We start from the raw sequence: 18,625 nt of genomic DNA, 5'->3' as shown, positions 1-18,625 counted from the left end.
GCTAAAACAAGAGCACAGTTCTAGTAAAATAAACCTTTTTGGTAAGACTTACAAACGGAATCAAATACCGGCACAGTTTAACGTTTATTTCATAAAAGTACTACTAAGAAAGTATTTCACAATTTTTAAACTTTCTTGCTATGTTTCTCATTACAATTAACAAATCGGCATAACAACTGAGATGAATTCTATTATCATTATGTCTTTAGATAGGAAGAGTTAAATGATATTCAAACTAGAAACTAAACAATTCCATTAATCAATAAAATTTTTCAGTAAAAATTTTAGATCTCACTAGTTTCTGTTCATCACTGTTGTTGCAATTACCAATTATCATTGATATGACTAGTTGTTTGTAATTGAATAAGCTTAACCCAATTAGTAATTTTAAGTGTTAAAATTCTTTTAAAACTTACTTTAGACGTTGGTTATATTTGTCGCACATTAAAAAAGCTGTAATATTGATGAGAGTATAATGGAAGGCATCCAAATCATTTTCATCCAATTCCTGTCAAAATTTATCGGCGTAAAATTTTTTTTTGCAAAAAAAGAGAACGTGCAAACCTGTCTAAATTTATTGTACTTACGAAATTAGCAAACACATAATTATATTGCTTTTTGACAAGTATGCTCTCTTTCAGCGATTGCAAAAATGCTCGGATACGATAACTATTCGAAATATCCACCACAACATTCAAGGATCTGGAAGAATTAAGTACAGTATGACGTTAACTTTGTTTCCACCTCATGCCATGAATTGTAATGCTACATAGTCTTTACAGACAGATCAATATCAAACAAACTGCCCATTTTCCCTCTTTTATACCAGATCCATATCAGTACCTTGTTTTCACTATATGTGTTATGACTTGAAATTTTTGGTTCACACCTTGAATCAACGAAGTTAAAATTTTGCATATGGAAATTATTGAGAAATTCTCGGAAGTACTCCTCATCTTCAGGAATACGGTAACTATTGATCTGCAAGGCATAGATCGGATTTTTTTCCAAGTATTTGTATATTGCAGTAAGGCTTCGTTCCGCTGAAACAAATATTTTTAATTCAAATTTTTTAGTGTGTCATACTACCTTGCTGAATTTCAAGAATTAAAGACTTGATCAGAGTTCAGATTTCAAACATTATATTTAAATAAAATTAGATTTAATCACAAATAGAGTTAAGATGAAGTGGAATCGGTTAAAAGTAGATTTAATCACAAATAGGGTCAAGATGAAGTGGAATTGGCCGTTTGATGGGTATTAAAATAGCTGAAATTCAGATCGAAGAAACTAAAGTATCATATAGATAAATAAATTGAACATCGTTTACCATTAGCACCATCATGTAAATAGATAATCTCATGCCACTGCTTAATTTTGATATAATCCACTAGTATTTCATCAGCTGGAGGTCTTACGGATGCTGTGAAAGCCGAAGTCGAATCAGAGCTCAAATCGGAAGTCTCCCAGTCAATCAATGGTATCTGAATAAGTAAATACATTTAAAAGACTACCAGCAGAAGACAAATTTTATACTGACAGTGGTTTCATTATTTTATGAAAAATAATGAGAGCCTAAGATATCAAGTTATATTCTTATTTCAGCAACCCCTATGTGCTGAAAAATTGTCATGGTGCTAACAGTGATGCATTTAGTAGAGAAAAGTAACCGGTATGGAGTATTTGAAGCAGTGACAACCAGAAATGTTTAATTTAAATTTGATTGAAACCAACTTTAACTCGTTTCGCCAATGAACTATAAAGACCAAATGATACAGGTGAACTACCGGCTAACATGATCATAAAACCAATTTTGAGCTCATCGCATACTAAAATTAGAAATAGGTACCACGGATATATATCATCAGAGAATTTATAAAAAAGTGAATTATTGCAGTCTTAATGACAGTAATTTTAAATCATTTATAAAATACAAACGTGAGGATTAGCAAGTTGAGCAACAAAACTATGTAAATGATAAATAGAAATAAGAAACCGAAATCCGCTAAATGCCAAAGAAGCGTTGTGGAATGCATTGCCGGAAGGTAACGTACACCAAGCGCCACATCTACTGTATTTTTTCCCTCCATATTAAACCAAAATTCGGCTAGCCGAAGCATTTCTTGTATAATCGCTGCAGTAGTGTTGTCCAATTCGCTGGTATTTATGAAGGCACCTTAAGTTTTTTGAAATCTTTCAACATTTTTCCAAAAATGTTGCAATTTAGGATTGATGAATCGGCCCATCCTATTCGAATTTTAGTGCATGCCTTTAAAATTTGTAAAGGATACCTTGCAGGCAAAAGTTGCCAGCACAGATAATTTGATCCTCTAATATCATCTAACTATTTCGATCTTTTCGGATTGTCTCTTGATAAACAACGGTAGTAGAAGTCGGGAGATGTTTGTGAGCACTATTTTATACTTTTTCTATTTTAAGCGGTCCGCCCTACGATTGTTATCATCAGCTCTATTACGAATGAACAATAATGGATGTAATATTATTACCAAATAATTTTTAATAGGTTCCAAATAACGGGTTTGAAACTTACGTAGTGGCACCTTTCGGATAAAACAATAAGTTTGCTGGAGACAAAAAGCAAGCAGTATGAGTGAAATGCTTTTTTTACATGTAAGGATCATTGAAATTTTGTGAGGTGTAATTCCGAAGACCAAAACAAATTCCAAATAGGAAGAAAAGCAGTTGGAGACAAGAGAAGTGAGCTTAATTCATCGTGAAAAAAAATCTCAATGATTCTCCCAACTCACTTCACCATAAAATAGACTCTTGACGAGCAGGCAAAAGCGAAATTGGATCCTCCGCTTCAACAAATTTTACTTCAACAAATTTCACGGCGTTTAAAAAAAGTACAGTACAGAGACGATGCTTCCGTCGCAAAAAGAATAATTCGTTGATACTAAATTATTCCGCACCCAGTAGTCCTTCATTTTTTCTCATATAAACAGTGGGCGGAAAATTGGAAATTTCTAAAATGTTGTAATTTGTGCGAAGACCAAATGAAGTGAGAGGTGTATTGTTCGCTTGTATGTGTGCCCTTCGCCTTCATTGCTGCTCCATGTCCCTTCATATAAGAGATGTTGTCATTAAAATGCAAATGCAATTTGCTTAACGGCCATTTTCCAAGAACGATGAAAGGAGGCCCAAGGCGCCCCATCGCGAAAGGAAGCCCAAACCACCCCATCGCTAAATGCGACCCGATATTCCATGTTTTTAGCATTAACACCGTTTATTTCATAAAGTTTGCCATTTCGTTCACGTTTGCAGTTATAACTAGTAGCGCTTTTGAGTTCCGTAGAGTGCTGCAAAACGACTAACTAACTTCCAATATATATTTAATAGCATGTTGAAGTTAGCACTCATTTGAAGTTTCACGGAGATAAGCCTTGTTGGCTTCATTGTCAGATAATACACAGCTCTATCGATAACTGAAAAAGAAGCCTTCCTATAAATTTATTATCCAATCCCATGGGGCCAATCCAATACGACAAACCACCTCGTTAAATTCATTCCTGACTTAATCGTGTCCGTCAACGTTGAATGCCCAAAATATAAATTTACCAAGTTAGATGTGCATCCAATTCTTGCAAGGCCTACTCGCTACCTTTAAGATTTAGAAAATAAGGGCGAGGATGCGAAAACCAAACAACTTGACACGACCGACATAAGTTGACATTCATTTTCTAACTTGTTTTCCTTCAAAAGAAAGAAAAAGAAAAAGGAATTTCAAGAGACAAATCTCAATTTTCGCCACATCAACAATCTTGTTCCTGTACCGGATTCATGAATACTACATGGACTAGGATGCAAATGTCCCGCATTCCCTTCTTTCTTGCTGCTGAAAGCAAATAGATTCAGCAAAGTAATATCTGGACATTACTGATGAATCCATTTGTAACTTGCAGAACAAAGAAAGCAATTGTCTCTTTCACTTTTTTCTGAATCACTTCTATTTTTCCTAAGTACCAAACACCCACTCATAGTGTTTCTTCATTGGGTTGCACTTTTGAATTTATTCATTTCTCATTCAAGCTCGGTAAACTCACACAATATTCCCATACGAAGAATGTGGCAAACTTATTTTCCATTCCTTCAGTGCATTTTAAAATTTCGCAGCATCAATAAATTTTCACTCCTGCTGAATAGATCCGACATACGTATAACGTTCACGCTCAATAATCACGTCTTATGCATTCCATGAACATCAGTTTCCCACATCTTATCCGCTGGAAATACTTAATCAAACTGGACAAGAGATAGGTGCTACAATTTCGGATGAGAATAAGCATAACGTCCACTGATGAGGTGCTAAATAGTAAGGTTCATTTTTGTTTCCCACGGATCATTCTCAACCATTCTACAATACGTGCATTTCCTGTCTTTTAGTCTGTTATCAAAGAATAAGATCAGTTATTACATTAGAAAATCAATGTTGTAGGGATATCATAAGCACTCCCACTATGTAAACATGGGAGTTAATCACCGAAGGTTCAATTATCAACTGAACTCCTCCATCGCTTGTGCGCTCCGATTCGATTCAAAATTCCTGCTATCCGTATCTTGTGAAATCCCCATTAAACACAACCTTAACCGAATTCCTATCCGATTTCCCTATAAAGACAAGAATCCAATGATCAGCTTGTCTGATTATTCTTCAATATTGCTTTACTACATCCAAGAAAAATAAACCCCGTTAATCAGCATACTCTTTATCATCATGATTCCTCCACGCCTTCAGAAAAATTTTCATAACACCCCGCAATCCTTCCTAACTTTTCATAAATACCATTCAGAACATCCATATCTATCACCATTACCTCAATATAGTCTCTCATTTGTAGGCATTGTAGAAATTGATTTGTTGCTTCGCTCAGTGCTGCGTAGTACGAGTACATACCGAGATATCTCGGAAAAACCATGCAGCGGAATAACTCAAAGCGTCATCAACGGGTGCATGCAAAGCGTTAGGGAGTACATTCGAGAACCCAATATAGCCAGATTGCCTACATCTTAGAGCAAACCAATATTGGTAGGACTCAGCTGCAATAAACAGCCAAATCGCACCGAACTTAGTTTCACCATTAAGCCTGGTTCCACCAGCTTTGCTTGAAATAACGGACCGCTTGTTGCACCGTTATTTATGGTTCTTGGTGCTGAATTCCAAAAACTGTTCCATATTATGCGGAGCGCTGCTGACTTAAGGCTCATAATTTTTCGCGTTTCCGGACTTGCTCATCATTTCAAACGATTCGTTGTCTGTTGTTAAACAGGTTGAATTGGCGAGTCGAACTGTTTTAAAATAAGCATATTTATGTAAATCATAAGCATATTTATGTAAATCAGTAATTAGAAACCGTTTTGATGCCTTCAGCGAGACAAGAATAACAGTGGATGGAAAAGTCAGCCAAACCGACGAATTACTGCAGCGCTTTCTGTTGAGTCGAGAACCACGATGTTCCTTGGTCGTTTTTATTTAGGCTAGAAAACAGATTTTCACTGCTTCCATTACAGGTAATGTTACAGAAGACATACAGTTTCTTGCAGCGACTAATTTGTCCGGTTTTCGTCGCTCCAACCAATCTTGTGTTGGTCTCTTCTTGTTATGTCCACCATCACAAAGAACGCCACAACCTACGACTCTTTCTCGGCATTCAGCGTTCGAACAAGCACAAAGCTAACCGAAACACACACATCAATGAACGGAAATTTTCTCGGGTAATTTTCTTTGAATGAAATTCAGTAATAGGTGTAGTAGGAAGAAACAGGGAAGTATAACTGGTTAGGAAATTAGCAAATTAATCAGGAGATGTCACTGTGTTCTTCATAGTTTTATTTATGTCACTGTTCATTTCACTTTTATTTCACTGTTATACTAATAAATTAATAGCTTATATTGTAGCTTCGCGCTAAAAAGAATTTCAACATTGAATTGCCTGATGATGATATGCAAGAACAGAGGCAAAAAATGAGTCCATTGGATTTGCGACTCCTTTTGCTGAAGAAAGGAATCAACCCATATAGAGACGTTACACCCCAGACATGGAAGGAGTTTCAAGTGACTTTCAATTCGTGTTGTTAGTTTTTCCAACAATTCTTCTATCAAATGAATGCCATCACCTTTATGCTTCATCGTCGTATTCAAACGGAATAGATCACAAAGAGGAAATGAAGATTCTTTCCATGCAGTGGTGTTTCTCCAAACTCTTTTCGAAACTTCAAATATATCATTTCAGATCAAGTAATGGATCCTTTTATTCCGAGAGAAGAACCTTCACCTGATAATCCTTACACTGTTTTTCGGAAAAACCCGTTGAAACTATTAGGTTTACCTTTCTTACTACCTCCAGAATTCTACGAGAAGAAAGAATCTTTGGAATACGCTTTATTAAGAGCAGAAGAAGGACGACTCACGGCATACCAACATAAGTTTGTATTTTCTGGCTTATCACCAATGCAGCTTATGTAAAAGGCGGTAAATTTTAATATTTTTACTGATTATTACCTCTGAATGCCTAACTAATTGGATTCCTTTCCAATTTTTTTAGTGTTTTTTGTTATTTTCAGGTATTTTAACCATAAACACGGCATGAAGCGAATACGTAAAAGGAAGGGATTTGAAAATTTCAGTGTTAAGGTAAATTGAATCCAGATAGATAACAAACCTGAACTATGAGGATTTATTTGCAACACTTCTAGTCTCATCGAACAGTATGTTTAAGGTTAAGCAAATGCAGTGATCCTCGATTTTTGAAATCATTTCATTTTTTAGACTTTTCCGGCTACTGCTGATGAAATTTATATTGAGGCTCACAGAGCTTTGATGACTCGTGATAAGACTGCATTACAGAAATATATAACAGAAGCTGCGTTTGGGGTAAGCAATTTCATATTTTTGGCAGAAGCATTTGTGGTTTTTCATTCATCTTCATTTTTCATTGTGTTTCAGCGTTAATGGTGTAAGTTGAAGTTGAATCCATATAAATACCTTCCACGTCATTTGTCCTTACTCATTCCTCTATATTTGCATACTTTATGAGTGTTAGTTTTGCGTTTCTCGATTTTCTTGTTCGTACTCAGATACTTCCACTCTCGTTAACTTATCTTATTTTCGTCCACATTACGTAACTTTGACGATTTACGTGGTATCTTTCTGTTGCAGAAAATGTGGCCGGATGTAGAAAATGGTTCAGTAATATGGGAATTAATTAAACATATCGAACCATCACGCGTTGTATCTGTTCGTTGTGCTGATTTCCCACACCAGTCTGGAAATGATATCGCCCAGATCATCGTTCGAATGTATACAATGCAGGTATTATATTTGCTGTGGATCATTATCTTATGCAAAGTTATATGTTTGTATTTCTGACTTTTCCGTAAGTAGGGACAAGTAATGATTCCTTTTAGCTGAAAACGATTCAAAATCGATCTTGCAGAAAATTGCGCTTTACGACCGTTTTGGTAGATTAATACTCGGAACAGAACAAGAGGCAAAACCAGTACTGGAATATGTAGTTTTCGAAAATCATATTGCTAGCTTTGATGGTATTTGGAGGTTACACGACAAAGTTTATCCAGAATGGGTTAAACCCAAACGAGATTTGCCTAGGTTGGCGTTCATATGGATTTGTAGATTATTATTACAGCTAGACGGTTGAAGTGTTTCGTTTTGCATGAGATCAAAAAGTGGTAGACATTATTTGCAGGCAAACGACGATCTCTCAGGAGCATTTACAAATCCAGACCAGGCAACCGCTCAAATTAGGTGGTGGTCGAGAACTATCAGTACCTGAAGAAAAGTGATAAGCTTCTTGCCGCATCCGGAAAAGAGTTCTGCTCGTGAATGTCATGTTTTTATATCTCGATGTGATGTAAAAAATATGGAAATTGCGTTTAACTTTTGGAAAAATGTGACGCACCGAATTCCTTTAATGAATCAAATAAACTTTTAATTTACTGTCCGAAGAAGTTTGTTTTTTGTGAAGTTCAATTTAATACTCGCTTCCGTGAGTTTTACTCGCTGTTACTATTTTTTTAGAGTTCATTTCTATTGTATGTGTTTCACTCTCTACTGGCCCCTATGGGGGATGCATTTTCTGCTGTCGAATACGGAAAACTTGGACTTCATGGAGTGTACTCTCTCAGCATTGAAGTTACATAACCCCTGCTTATTTCTTGTCAACCGGTAGTAGGCTTTGCTGTTAAAGTTTCTTAAATGGAATGTGGCCTATATTTAATGCTTTGCAGGGATTCAGACTTAGAATTTCTGGAGCCCTCCGCAATTTGCGACACATGATTCACTATGAAATTTCGTCACTGAAATGTTTTGTAGATTTGGAATTGGAAAATTACAGTTACGAAGTATCTAACAATGACAGGAGGCAAAAACAAAAGCAAACCGGAAGATAGCCAGCAGAAAATGGAAACACATGTTGAAGAGGATGACGAGTTTGAAGAATTCCCTCAACAAGACTGGCAGGCTAAAGAAGGCGCTGAGGATGAAGAAGTTAGAACTAATTGCAAGTTTTAGATGTATACGTTTACTTTAAGTAAATTGCAGATGTCAGCTGGTGAACTCCGAACTTCTTTGCGCTTACAGTATCTCCATTTTTCATCCAACCCACAAGTAGAATGTTTCATGCCTAACAGTTAACAGTTGATCTGTCTGTATTTCGAAGGAAATGTTTATTCTAATGTTTCTCTTATAACTACTAATTATGAAGTACAAGTGTTCATCGGTTGATAATGATGTCGAAATTCTGGAGGAAAGTTTGGAAATTTCTGTTGCATTTTCTGTGATATTTTTTCGTTTTGGGTAAAATTCAGTTCCTGCCAATCACAAATAGTTATAGGAACTGAATGTCTGGGAGGACAACTGGGATGATGAAGCGAATGAGAACGATTTTGCCAAACAACTAAGGTTTGCTTTTTGTAACACAATGGTTTTTTCAATGTTTCATTCGAATGCTGAAGTCACTTTTAACACAAATTATGACATATAATATTGTTCATTGTCATTCAAGATTCTTCATCTGTTTTGTTTCAGAGATGAACTTGCTAAACACGGTCATGGCACTGCAACATGACTGGATGCTGTAATATCGATGTTCTATTAAATTACAAATTTAATTCATTGAGTTTTTTAAGTTCTTGTGGCATAAACCTCTTTCTTTCGAAGCCAAGGAGTTACAAAAACAAATATGCAGGATAAAAGGTTTCTATTAAAAAGTACATTTAACCGAAAAACTTCACTGTCGGAACATTTCAGTACATCTTATGGCTGAAATGGATTTAAAGTGAACTTACTTCTACCGTCTCCATGTTCTACTCAGTATTATCTTCGCGAGTATGTTGTATTTCATAGCTATCATAAGTTAATTCAGGATCAACTTCGAAAGTGTGCGGGATAGGCTGAGGTTCTCCTAATCTGATTCCACTTTCTATTAAGGCACCGAAAAATGCAGATGCCTGCAAAATCTGATAGTGAAAGAAATAATGCAAATTAGCTTTATCTGCGTGCACCACCATTTCATGTAATTAAAAAAGCTAGAACTTAAACGGTTCTTCGCAAAGCAACTTACATGTGCACTCCTTTTAATGTCTTCCATATCAATACCTTGTAAGAAATGTATTCCGGCCATAGCACACCTTAACCCGAGTACATGGCCGATGTTTGCACAAGCAGAAATATCAGAAGGACTGAAATGATTCTAAAAACAGATAAATTTTCAAAAGGAACACAAAAAAAACAGATAAATTTTCAAAAAGATTAACTATTAAAACAAATTGAGAAGGAAGCATCGGCCGATGAAAATCAAATGGTTTTGACTATGACCAGCGTGTACATCAACTAAAACTACTTTTAAAGTGAGGTCTGATTTGTATACAGGCCTATACTGTGGAGTATGCCGCAGACTGGGTGATCAGGCACATATTGAGCAGAGTTGTTGAAGTCTGACTAAAATTGTTGGGAATGGTCTGTCTTTCAGAGTAAAAAAGATCCTTGATCAGTTCGGTTTTACACTAACAAGTAAATTAATGAACCTGCACAGTTGTTTAGATATTTGTTTTTCACGTGAAGATGCTAATAACACAATGCCGTCCTTGTAATGTTCAATGTGACCTTCAACATAATGTCGATGTCGCTGGAAATTTGCCCTGAAAGCCTTCAGAATTCAGAAAGTTGCTTACTTACAATGCTTATGAAGTGAGGAACTTGTCATCTCCCATATTTCTACTCACAATGAATAAACCTGTACTTGAGGGATTTTATGTAGTAAAAAAGATTAGTTTCACCTATATATAAATGAATGCTTATGTCGATCAACGTCCAACCCATAGCCTGCCGGGAAAGTTTGAAGACCCAGTTGTTCAATGTTCCGGGGGTTTCGATTAATGAATTTTGCCAACAATCGTAAACGTGTCATTCTGAAAGGTTTAAAGACGTTAAACAGACAGCTTTATTACAAGCGTATCATCTCATCGAGCAAATTTCAAATATACGGAATAAAACAAGGAACAACATAACCCTACCCCTCCCAGAGCCTCTCAAAAAAAAAGTTGAATAGAAAATAAGCGAAATTTAATAATTTAATACCATTGCTCGTATTTCTGAATGATTCAGAAAATTTAGATGTTAATTATACAAAGCATACCAGACAACACACGCATTCACTTAACGTTGAAACTAACGACATGCAATTTTTTTGGGAAGTTCCAAAATTTTGTTCAGCTTTGTATTTCGATTTGCTCCATAAACTTCAAACGTCTGGCTACAAAAAGAAATGACTGATACTACACAAACAATCGTAACATTTAAAATAACATCGTGTAACAAGTAATCAATGGTTCATGTAGCCATAGTACTGTTATCTGAAAAACCTTTCCAATCAAAATGCGCCTGTTTATCATCATAGGAAAGTTGCGATAACATGAACAATTACAGAAACAAATGACCCATCTTTAATAAGGAACGAAAGCAACGCAACCACATTAAAAACATCCGTATTTAAAAGATCCGTATTATGAGCATAGACTAGAAATCTAACAAAAGACGAAAAAGCATGCTTTACAAAGACGGAAATCAAAAACCAATATTATAATGAAAGCTCTCCTATCCTACAGCGTTCTTAAATAAAAACAAACTTCAGCACTTAATCACGATAGATTAGAACGATCTAATAATAATCGACAAGACAGGACAGTTTCCAAGCAGTATGTGCCATACAATACTGAATAGTTTCCAAAGATTATTAAAATAAGAAAAGTACAACTGAATTACAGGTGGAACTTCCACCTTTACAAACTTAAAGTACAAATTATTATTAGAGCCCTACATACTACACTACAAAAAGTTGGTTTCCAGTTAGTATATATATACCGAAAAAGGACTAGCACGCTGAAAAAACAATACCCGCACCGAAAGAAAAACTTCTTACTTCGAAGCAAGAAAACTTCAGGAAGAAATTCAGGTATTAGTGATGTTCAAATAAAGAAATGCACGCTAAATTGAGTTTAAATAATTATAGTTGTTTATAATTGTCATTCCATATCAGCACCTTATTCTTTCGTTGATTATCTCCCGAATTAAATAGATTACAGAGACTGGATATTTTCGGAGAGTAAACAGAACATCTCTCAGTACTATCAGTTTATATGAAAAATGACCATTTCATTTCAATCTCTTTTTGACACCAAAATTCGAGTACTGCAAAGTTCAGCAGTAAGGTCGTAAATTCCCTTAATTAGAGGATAGATAATGAAACAAGAAACAAAACTTACCATGAGAGAGCACTCGCAAGAAAATATGGATGTTCTCAACACAGAAAAGAAAAACAGTAGTTCGCACAGCTATTGTAAGTAAAAGAACAATATAACAAGTAATTTAAAAAAATAATGATGACAGTTAAAGGGCAGCAAGAAAGTAATATATATGATGAAAACTAAAGATTTACTGAATCTGTACATTTGTACATTACCAGTTGGCTTTATAGCGATATTCACATGTTCTCTTGAAACTGATTCCTCACAGCTCATGTACACAAGATTATTAACGATTAGATTTGTCAGGTGCTGAATAATGAATAATTCAAATGCTGAATAATAAATTCTTCTGACAGACAGAAGAGAAACCTCATATACATAACCAAAATTAATAAAGAAAAATAAGAAACCATTCAGTAACAAAACTTCTACAAATTGGGAAACATGAGTCAGTTTGAAACATTTTCGTTTTCTGTTACTATGGTGGAACCTTCAAACATGGGTCCACTTTTCGCAATTCTAACTGCATCCATAAGACTCCCTTGTATATTGCTATATCCATCGCTTGAAATAGGGTACTGCGTAAATGAAACGGGATAAGTGCTTTGTACACTTGCTACATTCGGAACTGCAATAATGCAACCATTAAAGTTATAAGAAATGACTAATTATTCTGTGTGACGCATTTGGCAATGCGAATCCAACAACGGACCAGACAAGCTTTGCATCACTTCTCAAAGCACATGATTCCCTGAAAGGTTGATGATTCGATCATCTGGTCTTCGTTTATCAATACGTAATACCTAGAATGGCTTGCTTGCAAGAATTTGTTCCGTTTTGCTTTGACATCACCTAACCACTGCTATCTCCCTTCGCTCCAACTTTGGAACAAATTATGAAAAAAAAATCAAAGCAATCTTTGATAAGTGGGAAAGTTCGAAAAGATACCATAATTTCTCTGCAAAACTGGTAGAAAATAAGGCTGCGGCGAATATACGGTGCTAATTTCAGATGAAACCACGAACTGTAACGAATCTATTATCATTAAATTACATTTAAAAAAGATAACGAGAATAAAAACTTCAAAATCATTAAATGGCGAAGTATTTTTTTCAAGATTGTACAACATTACTTAACTTGTTTCATATCACAATAATATTCACAGTAATAATGACCGCGAGACAAAAGCACCATCGAAGAAACATTGCAATGAGTGAATAGGCTACCATATGACCTTGATGATTTAACTTAATTCATATTATAAGCAGAAAATATTTTTGAATAAAATAATACCTACAAAATTCAACAGAAAAACTGAAAAAAATCACCTGTTGTGGATATATGGTCTGTACTGGTGGATGTGAAACTAGATAAGACTGTGGAGAAGCTGGAACTACTTCTGGATAGTCTGTTGTGCACAAGGATTCCATCTGCTGTGTTAATTTTTGCTAAAAGCAAAATGTTTGTGGCATCAACTTCAAATCAAAAAAGAATCTATCATAAATTTCTATACTTGACCGTTTTTTTTTCTCCCTCATAAGCATTGAATTTGAGTGATTTTGAAACAGATTATAATTAAAAAACTCACGATTGATAAAGTCGGTGCAGCACACCGGAGATACGGTGGAACAAAAGCATACATTGTTTGCTCTGCAAAGCGGCAGTTAGAAAATAAACTGACTGAAAAGTGAGAGGTAGAATCCAGAAACAAAGCTGGTCAGCGTTATTTTAATGGATAAGAAACTTTAATGACATGATGACCAACTACACCTGGCACAGCATTAACGATATACTGATTTGAAATGAAATCAGCAGGAGCAGGAGGAGCTGCATACACAGGCTGTGTTTGTTGCTGCGAGGCAACGATTTCCATACCACATTCATCGGCAAAATATACATTCTCAGGAAGATTTTCAAGTACTGAATTTTCTCTCGAATGAATTGCTTCTTGCCGATACCAATCTGTGATAGCCATAATCAATTATCCAGATTTCCGGTTACTTCAATTAATTAGCAACAACAAGAAAAATCAGTAAGTTCATTATTTAAATTGTTTCTCTCATTTACTAATCATACCTGAATTAATATGCCTGTTTACAGGCGTACGATGTTCCGGAAATGAAGAATGAGTGCTGAGAGTTCTATGCGGTGGTGTGCTTGTATCGATGTTTACTTCTCTCTATAAGTAACCAAAACGGAGAATAAGAGGCAAAAAATGTATCAGAACTGCTAACCGAATCAATCAGTTAACCGTTAGTATGCAAACTAATCTATGAGACGCACGAACTGCTCTGCCTTTCGAAATGGGTTAGCGATGTCATGAAAACTTCTTCGTTCCGGTTATTCTACTCGCTTGATTAGCAGGTTTTGCGAATGTCAAGATCTCCATTTGTCTGACGCATTCGAGGAATAGTCGGTCTATGGCCAAGACTGTCTCAGTTTTGCAAGAAACAAAGATGTCATTCCCAAACAACAATCGTAATAATGCGCATTAAAATATTGCTCATCTACAGTACATGCCAACTGATCTTTATGAGGAAAGATGTTCTAGATCTACCCACCGCTAATATTGAAGGTCGGGGATGATTATGCATAATAGGAGAGATTAAACTCGAGGAATAATCTGCCGACAAGCTTGTATAGCTTCCCGAGCTGCTCCATGGGAACATATGTGTGGTATTGCTCAATGATGGGCTGCCTTCTGATGCTGAATAGACACCCATGATGGGAATGTCACCGTAGGAATAACAGCTTCCAGGTGATTCAAGGACCTAAAAAAACAAACTGGTTCGAAGTACTGGAAAAAAAGGTCATCTCATGTGAGATGATATGCAAAGATCATATCTAGCATCTTTATTGACTTTTTTGAAATACAAAACTTGAAAAACAAAATGACTTACAGATCAGGTTATATTGCCTTGCATTAAACATTAATCACCACTGAGTTATTTTCTTTTAAAAAAAAATTGTCATAAAAAACAAACATGAGTGCTGCTGGCATCAGTAGAAGAAGTTGATCCTTTTTGATGCAATAAATGCATGTGAAGGGATGCGGTAGCTGGAAGAGCACAACCAACAGTAACAGTTGTTGGATCACCTGATAAGCAGTCACCCACTTCAAAGGAACGTGCTCGACGCCCAAAAATCAACCCTGGGCCCAAAGATTGTCTAACCTGCAATCTGACCGGCTCTACAAACTTAATGAATTACCTGTTAGTCACTTTTTCAAATGCACTTTTTTTGATATGAATATAATGGGGATGGAAAAATTGAATGAAGAGAGAATGCAAAGACTCGTTATGTTATCCCTTTTACAGTTTTATGATCATAAAGATTAACAAGACCATAAAGTTACAAATCATGCCACAGGTTGCGATTTCAGATAAATTTCGATTTAGAGAGGAACATCATGAATGGGAAAAAATTCATAGCTTTCAGGAGCAACTTTAAACCGAAATATCTTGTCAAAAACGGGCAGATTTCTATAGAAAAGAAATGAATGTAAAAGGAATATATACTTCTTCATAGCTCTGAGCATCCCTTCTAAGAAATCGACGAGGCTCATCAGTGTACATATCACTTTGTATCAACGACAAAAAATCGATATCAGGCCTAGAATTGTACTCCTTAAAAAGCAAATGATAAAGTCTCAAGACGCAAAAGAAAAGCAGTGAATTATAATACGTTCTCATAAATGAATGAACCAATAATCGGAAAAAAAATTTACAGTCTGGTATGCGATGTTTTATTCACGACAACAGCAGTACCATTCTGATCAACATTATGATCTAAACCGAAAAAAGCAGCTACTCGATGTACCAGCATACGATTGTATGAGCTCATAGCTGGGAATTTTTGAGAATTGCGTCTGGAATGAACATTTTAATTTTATTGAAATCGAAATAAATGAATTTTTATCCGGCCTTCTCAGAATTATTATTGTCCAGGAACGCAGAGATAAGCTGTACACAACCCTCTACTAGCCAGACATCACAAAGAAGATATCCTTCAAGACGAGTAACATACTTAATACTGAAATACTAATAGTGAAGTAGGGTTCAATGGCAATTTTCCTAAAGAAAGGATTAGCTTCCCTAGTTATTTCTCGAGATCGAAATGTGGAGCAAATATAATTTTATGGGAGATAAATTACGCTCACTTACGTTGAATCTTTAATAAGCTTTGTCATATGCTGTTCAAGCTGTAATAACATATGTCGATCTTTTGAATTCTTGTGAAGTGTGCAAGTAATAAATGAAAGCAAATTAATCCCAGTTGAATCTGTGTAATCGTGACCATGGCCAGAATCTATAACGCAAATAGCATACATAACTCCACTTCAGAAGTATTCATTCAAAATAATATATTGATAAAGCAAACCAAATGAACCAGAAGAAAAAGTGGAACGTGAAGCAAGAAAACGTGATGTTGGAGTATGCCTGGCAGAGACGCCAGAATCATCATCACCCGAAAATGCATGGCTGCGAACAAGTACTTTGGGTTTCGTTGATACAGTTACATTCAGGCTGATACGATGCTGTGGCTGAAATTTGTCAGCATAATTTTTTCTCTAGTAACTACTAAGTGTGAACAGACCCCAGCAGAACTACAAAACCCTTATGGATTGTTTAAATTGCTTAAAGTAAACAAGGAACTATTACATTTTGCTTTTTTTGCAGAGATCATTTCCTCTTCCAGCTATGAACAGCAATTTGAAGTTTATAAACGAAAAATTAAATAAGACACATAAAAGCGAAGAATTTCTATATCCTGATCTCTGTACAAAAAAGTAAAAAATGCTATGAAACCCAATATTAAGACACAAAGGAAAAAATTTGGCAATTTCTAACTTTCTGTGGACTAAGAATAAGAGGTAGCTATACCATCAAAACTGTCTCCTGAATGCTGCTGTTATCCGTTTGCTGAACATCCAGAGTTGTGGCTTCCTTATCTTCTTCATTATTTGATTTGAAGTTCCCACTGCATTCTTCCACATCCTGCAACGCTGTAGTGTTAACAGCATAAGAAGAGACAAAAGTGAAGTAAAAATATGGAAAACGTTAAAACTTCCATGGAACATACTTCTTCGTCTACTCCAGTTTGCTTAACAAGTTTAATTGGTCTATTTGATTGAGCAACAATACGTACGCCATGTAAGTCGTCTGCCAAACTGTTGTTCTCACCAGCTGTCTTCTTTTCTGATGACATCACGCATTCTGAAGCAACGTTTAAAAGCAAGTATATTAACAGCATGAATGTTTTTATGATATTTGTATTCCTTTTGTATCATTAAAAATTTATTTTAGAGAAATGTAAAACAGAGAGAATTAAAGTTCATTTGAAAATGGTAAAAAGTTGGACTGAAACTTCATGACCAGGGAAGTCTAAAAACTGTTAGAAAGCCAATTGTGAAACTATGCTCAGTATTTTTAACACCATTCTTTATCAGACGGTGAACACTGTGTTAATCAAATAACGAACAAGTCAATAAGTCAATCAATCTTGCTGTGATCTTAGGGAAGAGTACAAGAAACGGCAACTGAGAACATAACTAATTAAGCCAATGAACATCACTAAATACAGTAGACATCAAATTCGAAGCGTTGTTTTCTTGCTGTTAATTTGCTTCCCCACCTACCTTCCACGAGTCAATTGCTTAAGATCAGATATCTAGAACAAATAACCATAAAGGTAACAATTCTGCCGTATTAAATTTCACGGACACCTTAAGCATCTAATTTGGCCAATGCCGGCAATCTGAAAAATTACTTGCAGTGACATAATGTGATGATGAAAACTGACACAAGTTTAATGTTTAACACAAGTTAACAATAGTTTAAAGTTAAGTTTAATGCGCATAACGACATTTAGCGAAGATAAAGGGTCAGAGAGAGTGGCACTAGTAGACGGAACCAAAACTGAATGGGCTTCAGGATTCAACTATTTAACTACTGACAACTGTAATGTAAATGTGTGATGTGAACTGATAATTTTCAAAACATCTAAGAGTTCAACTACAAACACATTCCATGGATGAACTACTTCGGCTATAAATAAACTATAGATATTGCAAACATATGCCATATATTTGCACATTTATAAATTCAAACAATAACAAGATACCAGTCTTACCCAGAAAAAATTAAAACCTGGAATTTAGCTAAATGTAATTTGACTTTGAAGTATCTTGCAAAAGCTGATTTCCAATTCCTGACTTCTAAATTATCAGCAGCTTATTGCCATTTATCACTTATAGTATATTTGCCAATGTTTAACTATAAACCAGCTAATTAACGATTAACCAAGATTTTTCCTGTATGAATTCATGACCACTAAAAAGCAACCCTATCTTGCGTTGTGGAGAGTAATCATATCTACGACTAGTGATTTTCCAGACGTCATACGCAGGTTTTTTAACTCTACCTTATACAAGTTTTTTTGATTGTTAGCAGATAACCAAGTTCAAATGTTTCTTTATGACTATTTGTCACTACACCCATCCATTAATCATATGCCTTAACATACGGAAGAACTGCAAATAGTGATTTCATTGGCGACAGTATTTTACTGGCTTTCCCTCTAAAACTTGGATAGAATTTTGCATTAATTCTCTGTTACATTCTTCGCCATGCCAGATACAAAATTTGCAACTAGTAAATCATTTCTCGGAATATTTTAGGAAAAATTTTTTGACTGCCTTCTCTCCGCAGTCTATAATCTGTTTGATTTAGCAACTGCTGGGATGTTCTTTGTTGTTAGTGATGCTGTGAAAATCGTTATATATATATATATATATATATATATATATATATATATATATATATATATATATATATATATATAT

The 18,625-nt window shown here is 35.3% G+C and overlaps 6 protein-coding genes across 7 annotated transcripts; 2 read left to right on the top strand and 4 right to left on the bottom strand.

The window, feature by feature from the left end:
* Nucleotides 1-412: 412 nt before the first annotated feature.
* LOAG_06048 (hypothetical protein) lies at nucleotides 413-2,120 on the bottom strand (the record flags this gene model as incomplete). Its single annotated transcript, XM_003141584.1, has 6 exons — nucleotides 413-508; nucleotides 588-702; nucleotides 890-1,043; nucleotides 1,331-1,484; nucleotides 1,735-1,829; nucleotides 1,997-2,120. The coding sequence occupies 6 exons, from the start codon at nucleotides 2,118-2,120 to the stop codon at nucleotides 413-415; spliced, it is 738 nt and encodes a 245-aa protein (XP_003141632.1).
* A 2,395-nt stretch (nucleotides 2,121-4,515) lies between these two features.
* LOAG_06047 (hypothetical protein) lies at nucleotides 4,516-5,226 on the bottom strand (the record flags this gene model as incomplete). The annotated part of the gene is made up of 3 exons (XM_003141583.1): nucleotides 4,516-4,629; nucleotides 4,916-5,058; nucleotides 5,088-5,226. 3 exons carry the CDS (start codon nucleotides 5,224-5,226, stop codon nucleotides 4,516-4,518), a joined length of 396 nt encoding a protein of 131 aa, XP_003141631.1.
* A 297-nt stretch (nucleotides 5,227-5,523) lies between these two features.
* On the top strand, nucleotides 5,524-7,975 carry LOAG_06046 (ribosomal protein L45). The gene is made up of 8 exons (XM_003141582.2): nucleotides 5,524-5,733; nucleotides 5,918-6,092; nucleotides 6,252-6,444; nucleotides 6,583-6,652; nucleotides 6,788-6,892; nucleotides 7,178-7,330; nucleotides 7,455-7,627; nucleotides 7,725-7,975. Exons 1-8 carry the CDS (start codon nucleotides 5,533-5,535, stop codon nucleotides 7,819-7,821), a joined length of 1,167 nt encoding a protein of 388 aa, XP_003141630.1. The 5' UTR covers nucleotides 5,524-5,532; the 3' UTR covers nucleotides 7,822-7,975.
* Nucleotides 7,976-8,344: 369 nt separating this feature from the next.
* LOAG_06045 (hypothetical protein) lies at nucleotides 8,345-9,301 on the top strand. The gene is made up of 3 exons (XM_003141581.2): nucleotides 8,345-8,524; nucleotides 8,871-8,938; nucleotides 9,065-9,301. The coding sequence occupies exons 1-3, from the start codon at nucleotides 8,390-8,392 to the stop codon at nucleotides 9,102-9,104; spliced, it is 243 nt and encodes an 80-aa protein (XP_003141629.1). The 5' UTR covers nucleotides 8,345-8,389; the 3' UTR covers nucleotides 9,105-9,301.
* On the bottom strand, nucleotides 9,088-10,796 carry LOAG_06044. Of its 2 annotated transcripts, XM_020447048.1 has the most exons (6): nucleotides 10,674-10,796; nucleotides 10,315-10,446; nucleotides 10,063-10,176; nucleotides 9,600-9,717; nucleotides 9,325-9,486; nucleotides 9,088-9,111 (listed from the first exon to the last, which is right to left on the bottom strand). In XM_020447048.1, the coding sequence occupies exons 2-5, from the start codon at nucleotides 10,443-10,445 to the stop codon at nucleotides 9,343-9,345; spliced, it is 507 nt and encodes a 168-aa protein (XP_020306828.1). In that variant the 5' UTR covers nucleotide 10,446; nucleotides 10,674-10,796; the 3' UTR covers nucleotides 9,088-9,111; nucleotides 9,325-9,342. The 2 variants fall into 2 exon arrangements, with proteins under 2 accessions (XP_020306828.1, XP_020302682.1); XM_020447047.1 differs by having other exon boundaries at nucleotides 10,315-10,796.
* A 916-nt stretch (nucleotides 10,797-11,712) lies between these two features.
* LOAG_06043 (R3H domain-containing protein) lies at nucleotides 11,713-17,004 on the bottom strand. The gene is made up of 14 exons (XM_020447046.1): nucleotides 16,864-17,004; nucleotides 16,665-16,778; nucleotides 16,162-16,324; nucleotides 15,945-16,089; nucleotides 15,509-15,649; nucleotides 15,300-15,393; nucleotides 14,766-14,954; nucleotides 14,343-14,552; nucleotides 13,858-13,960; nucleotides 13,552-13,743; nucleotides 13,370-13,431; nucleotides 13,110-13,229; nucleotides 12,730-12,805; nucleotides 11,713-12,409 (listed from the first exon to the last, which is right to left on the bottom strand). The coding sequence occupies exons 1-14, from the start codon at nucleotides 16,987-16,989 to the stop codon at nucleotides 12,231-12,233; spliced, it is 1,914 nt and encodes a 637-aa protein (XP_020302681.1). The 5' UTR covers nucleotides 16,990-17,004; the 3' UTR covers nucleotides 11,713-12,230.
* Between the last annotated feature and the right edge of the window lie 1,621 nt (nucleotides 17,005-18,625).

This window comes from Loa loa (assembly GCF_000183805.2).
Source record: "Loa loa unplaced genomic scaffold supercont3.31, whole genome shotgun sequence".
Classification (NCBI taxonomy): Eukaryota; Metazoa; Nematoda; class Chromadorea; order Rhabditida; family Onchocercidae; genus Loa; species Loa loa.
Note: the sequence above shows the minus strand (reverse complement) of the source record. Positions and strands in the feature narration are given on the sequence as shown.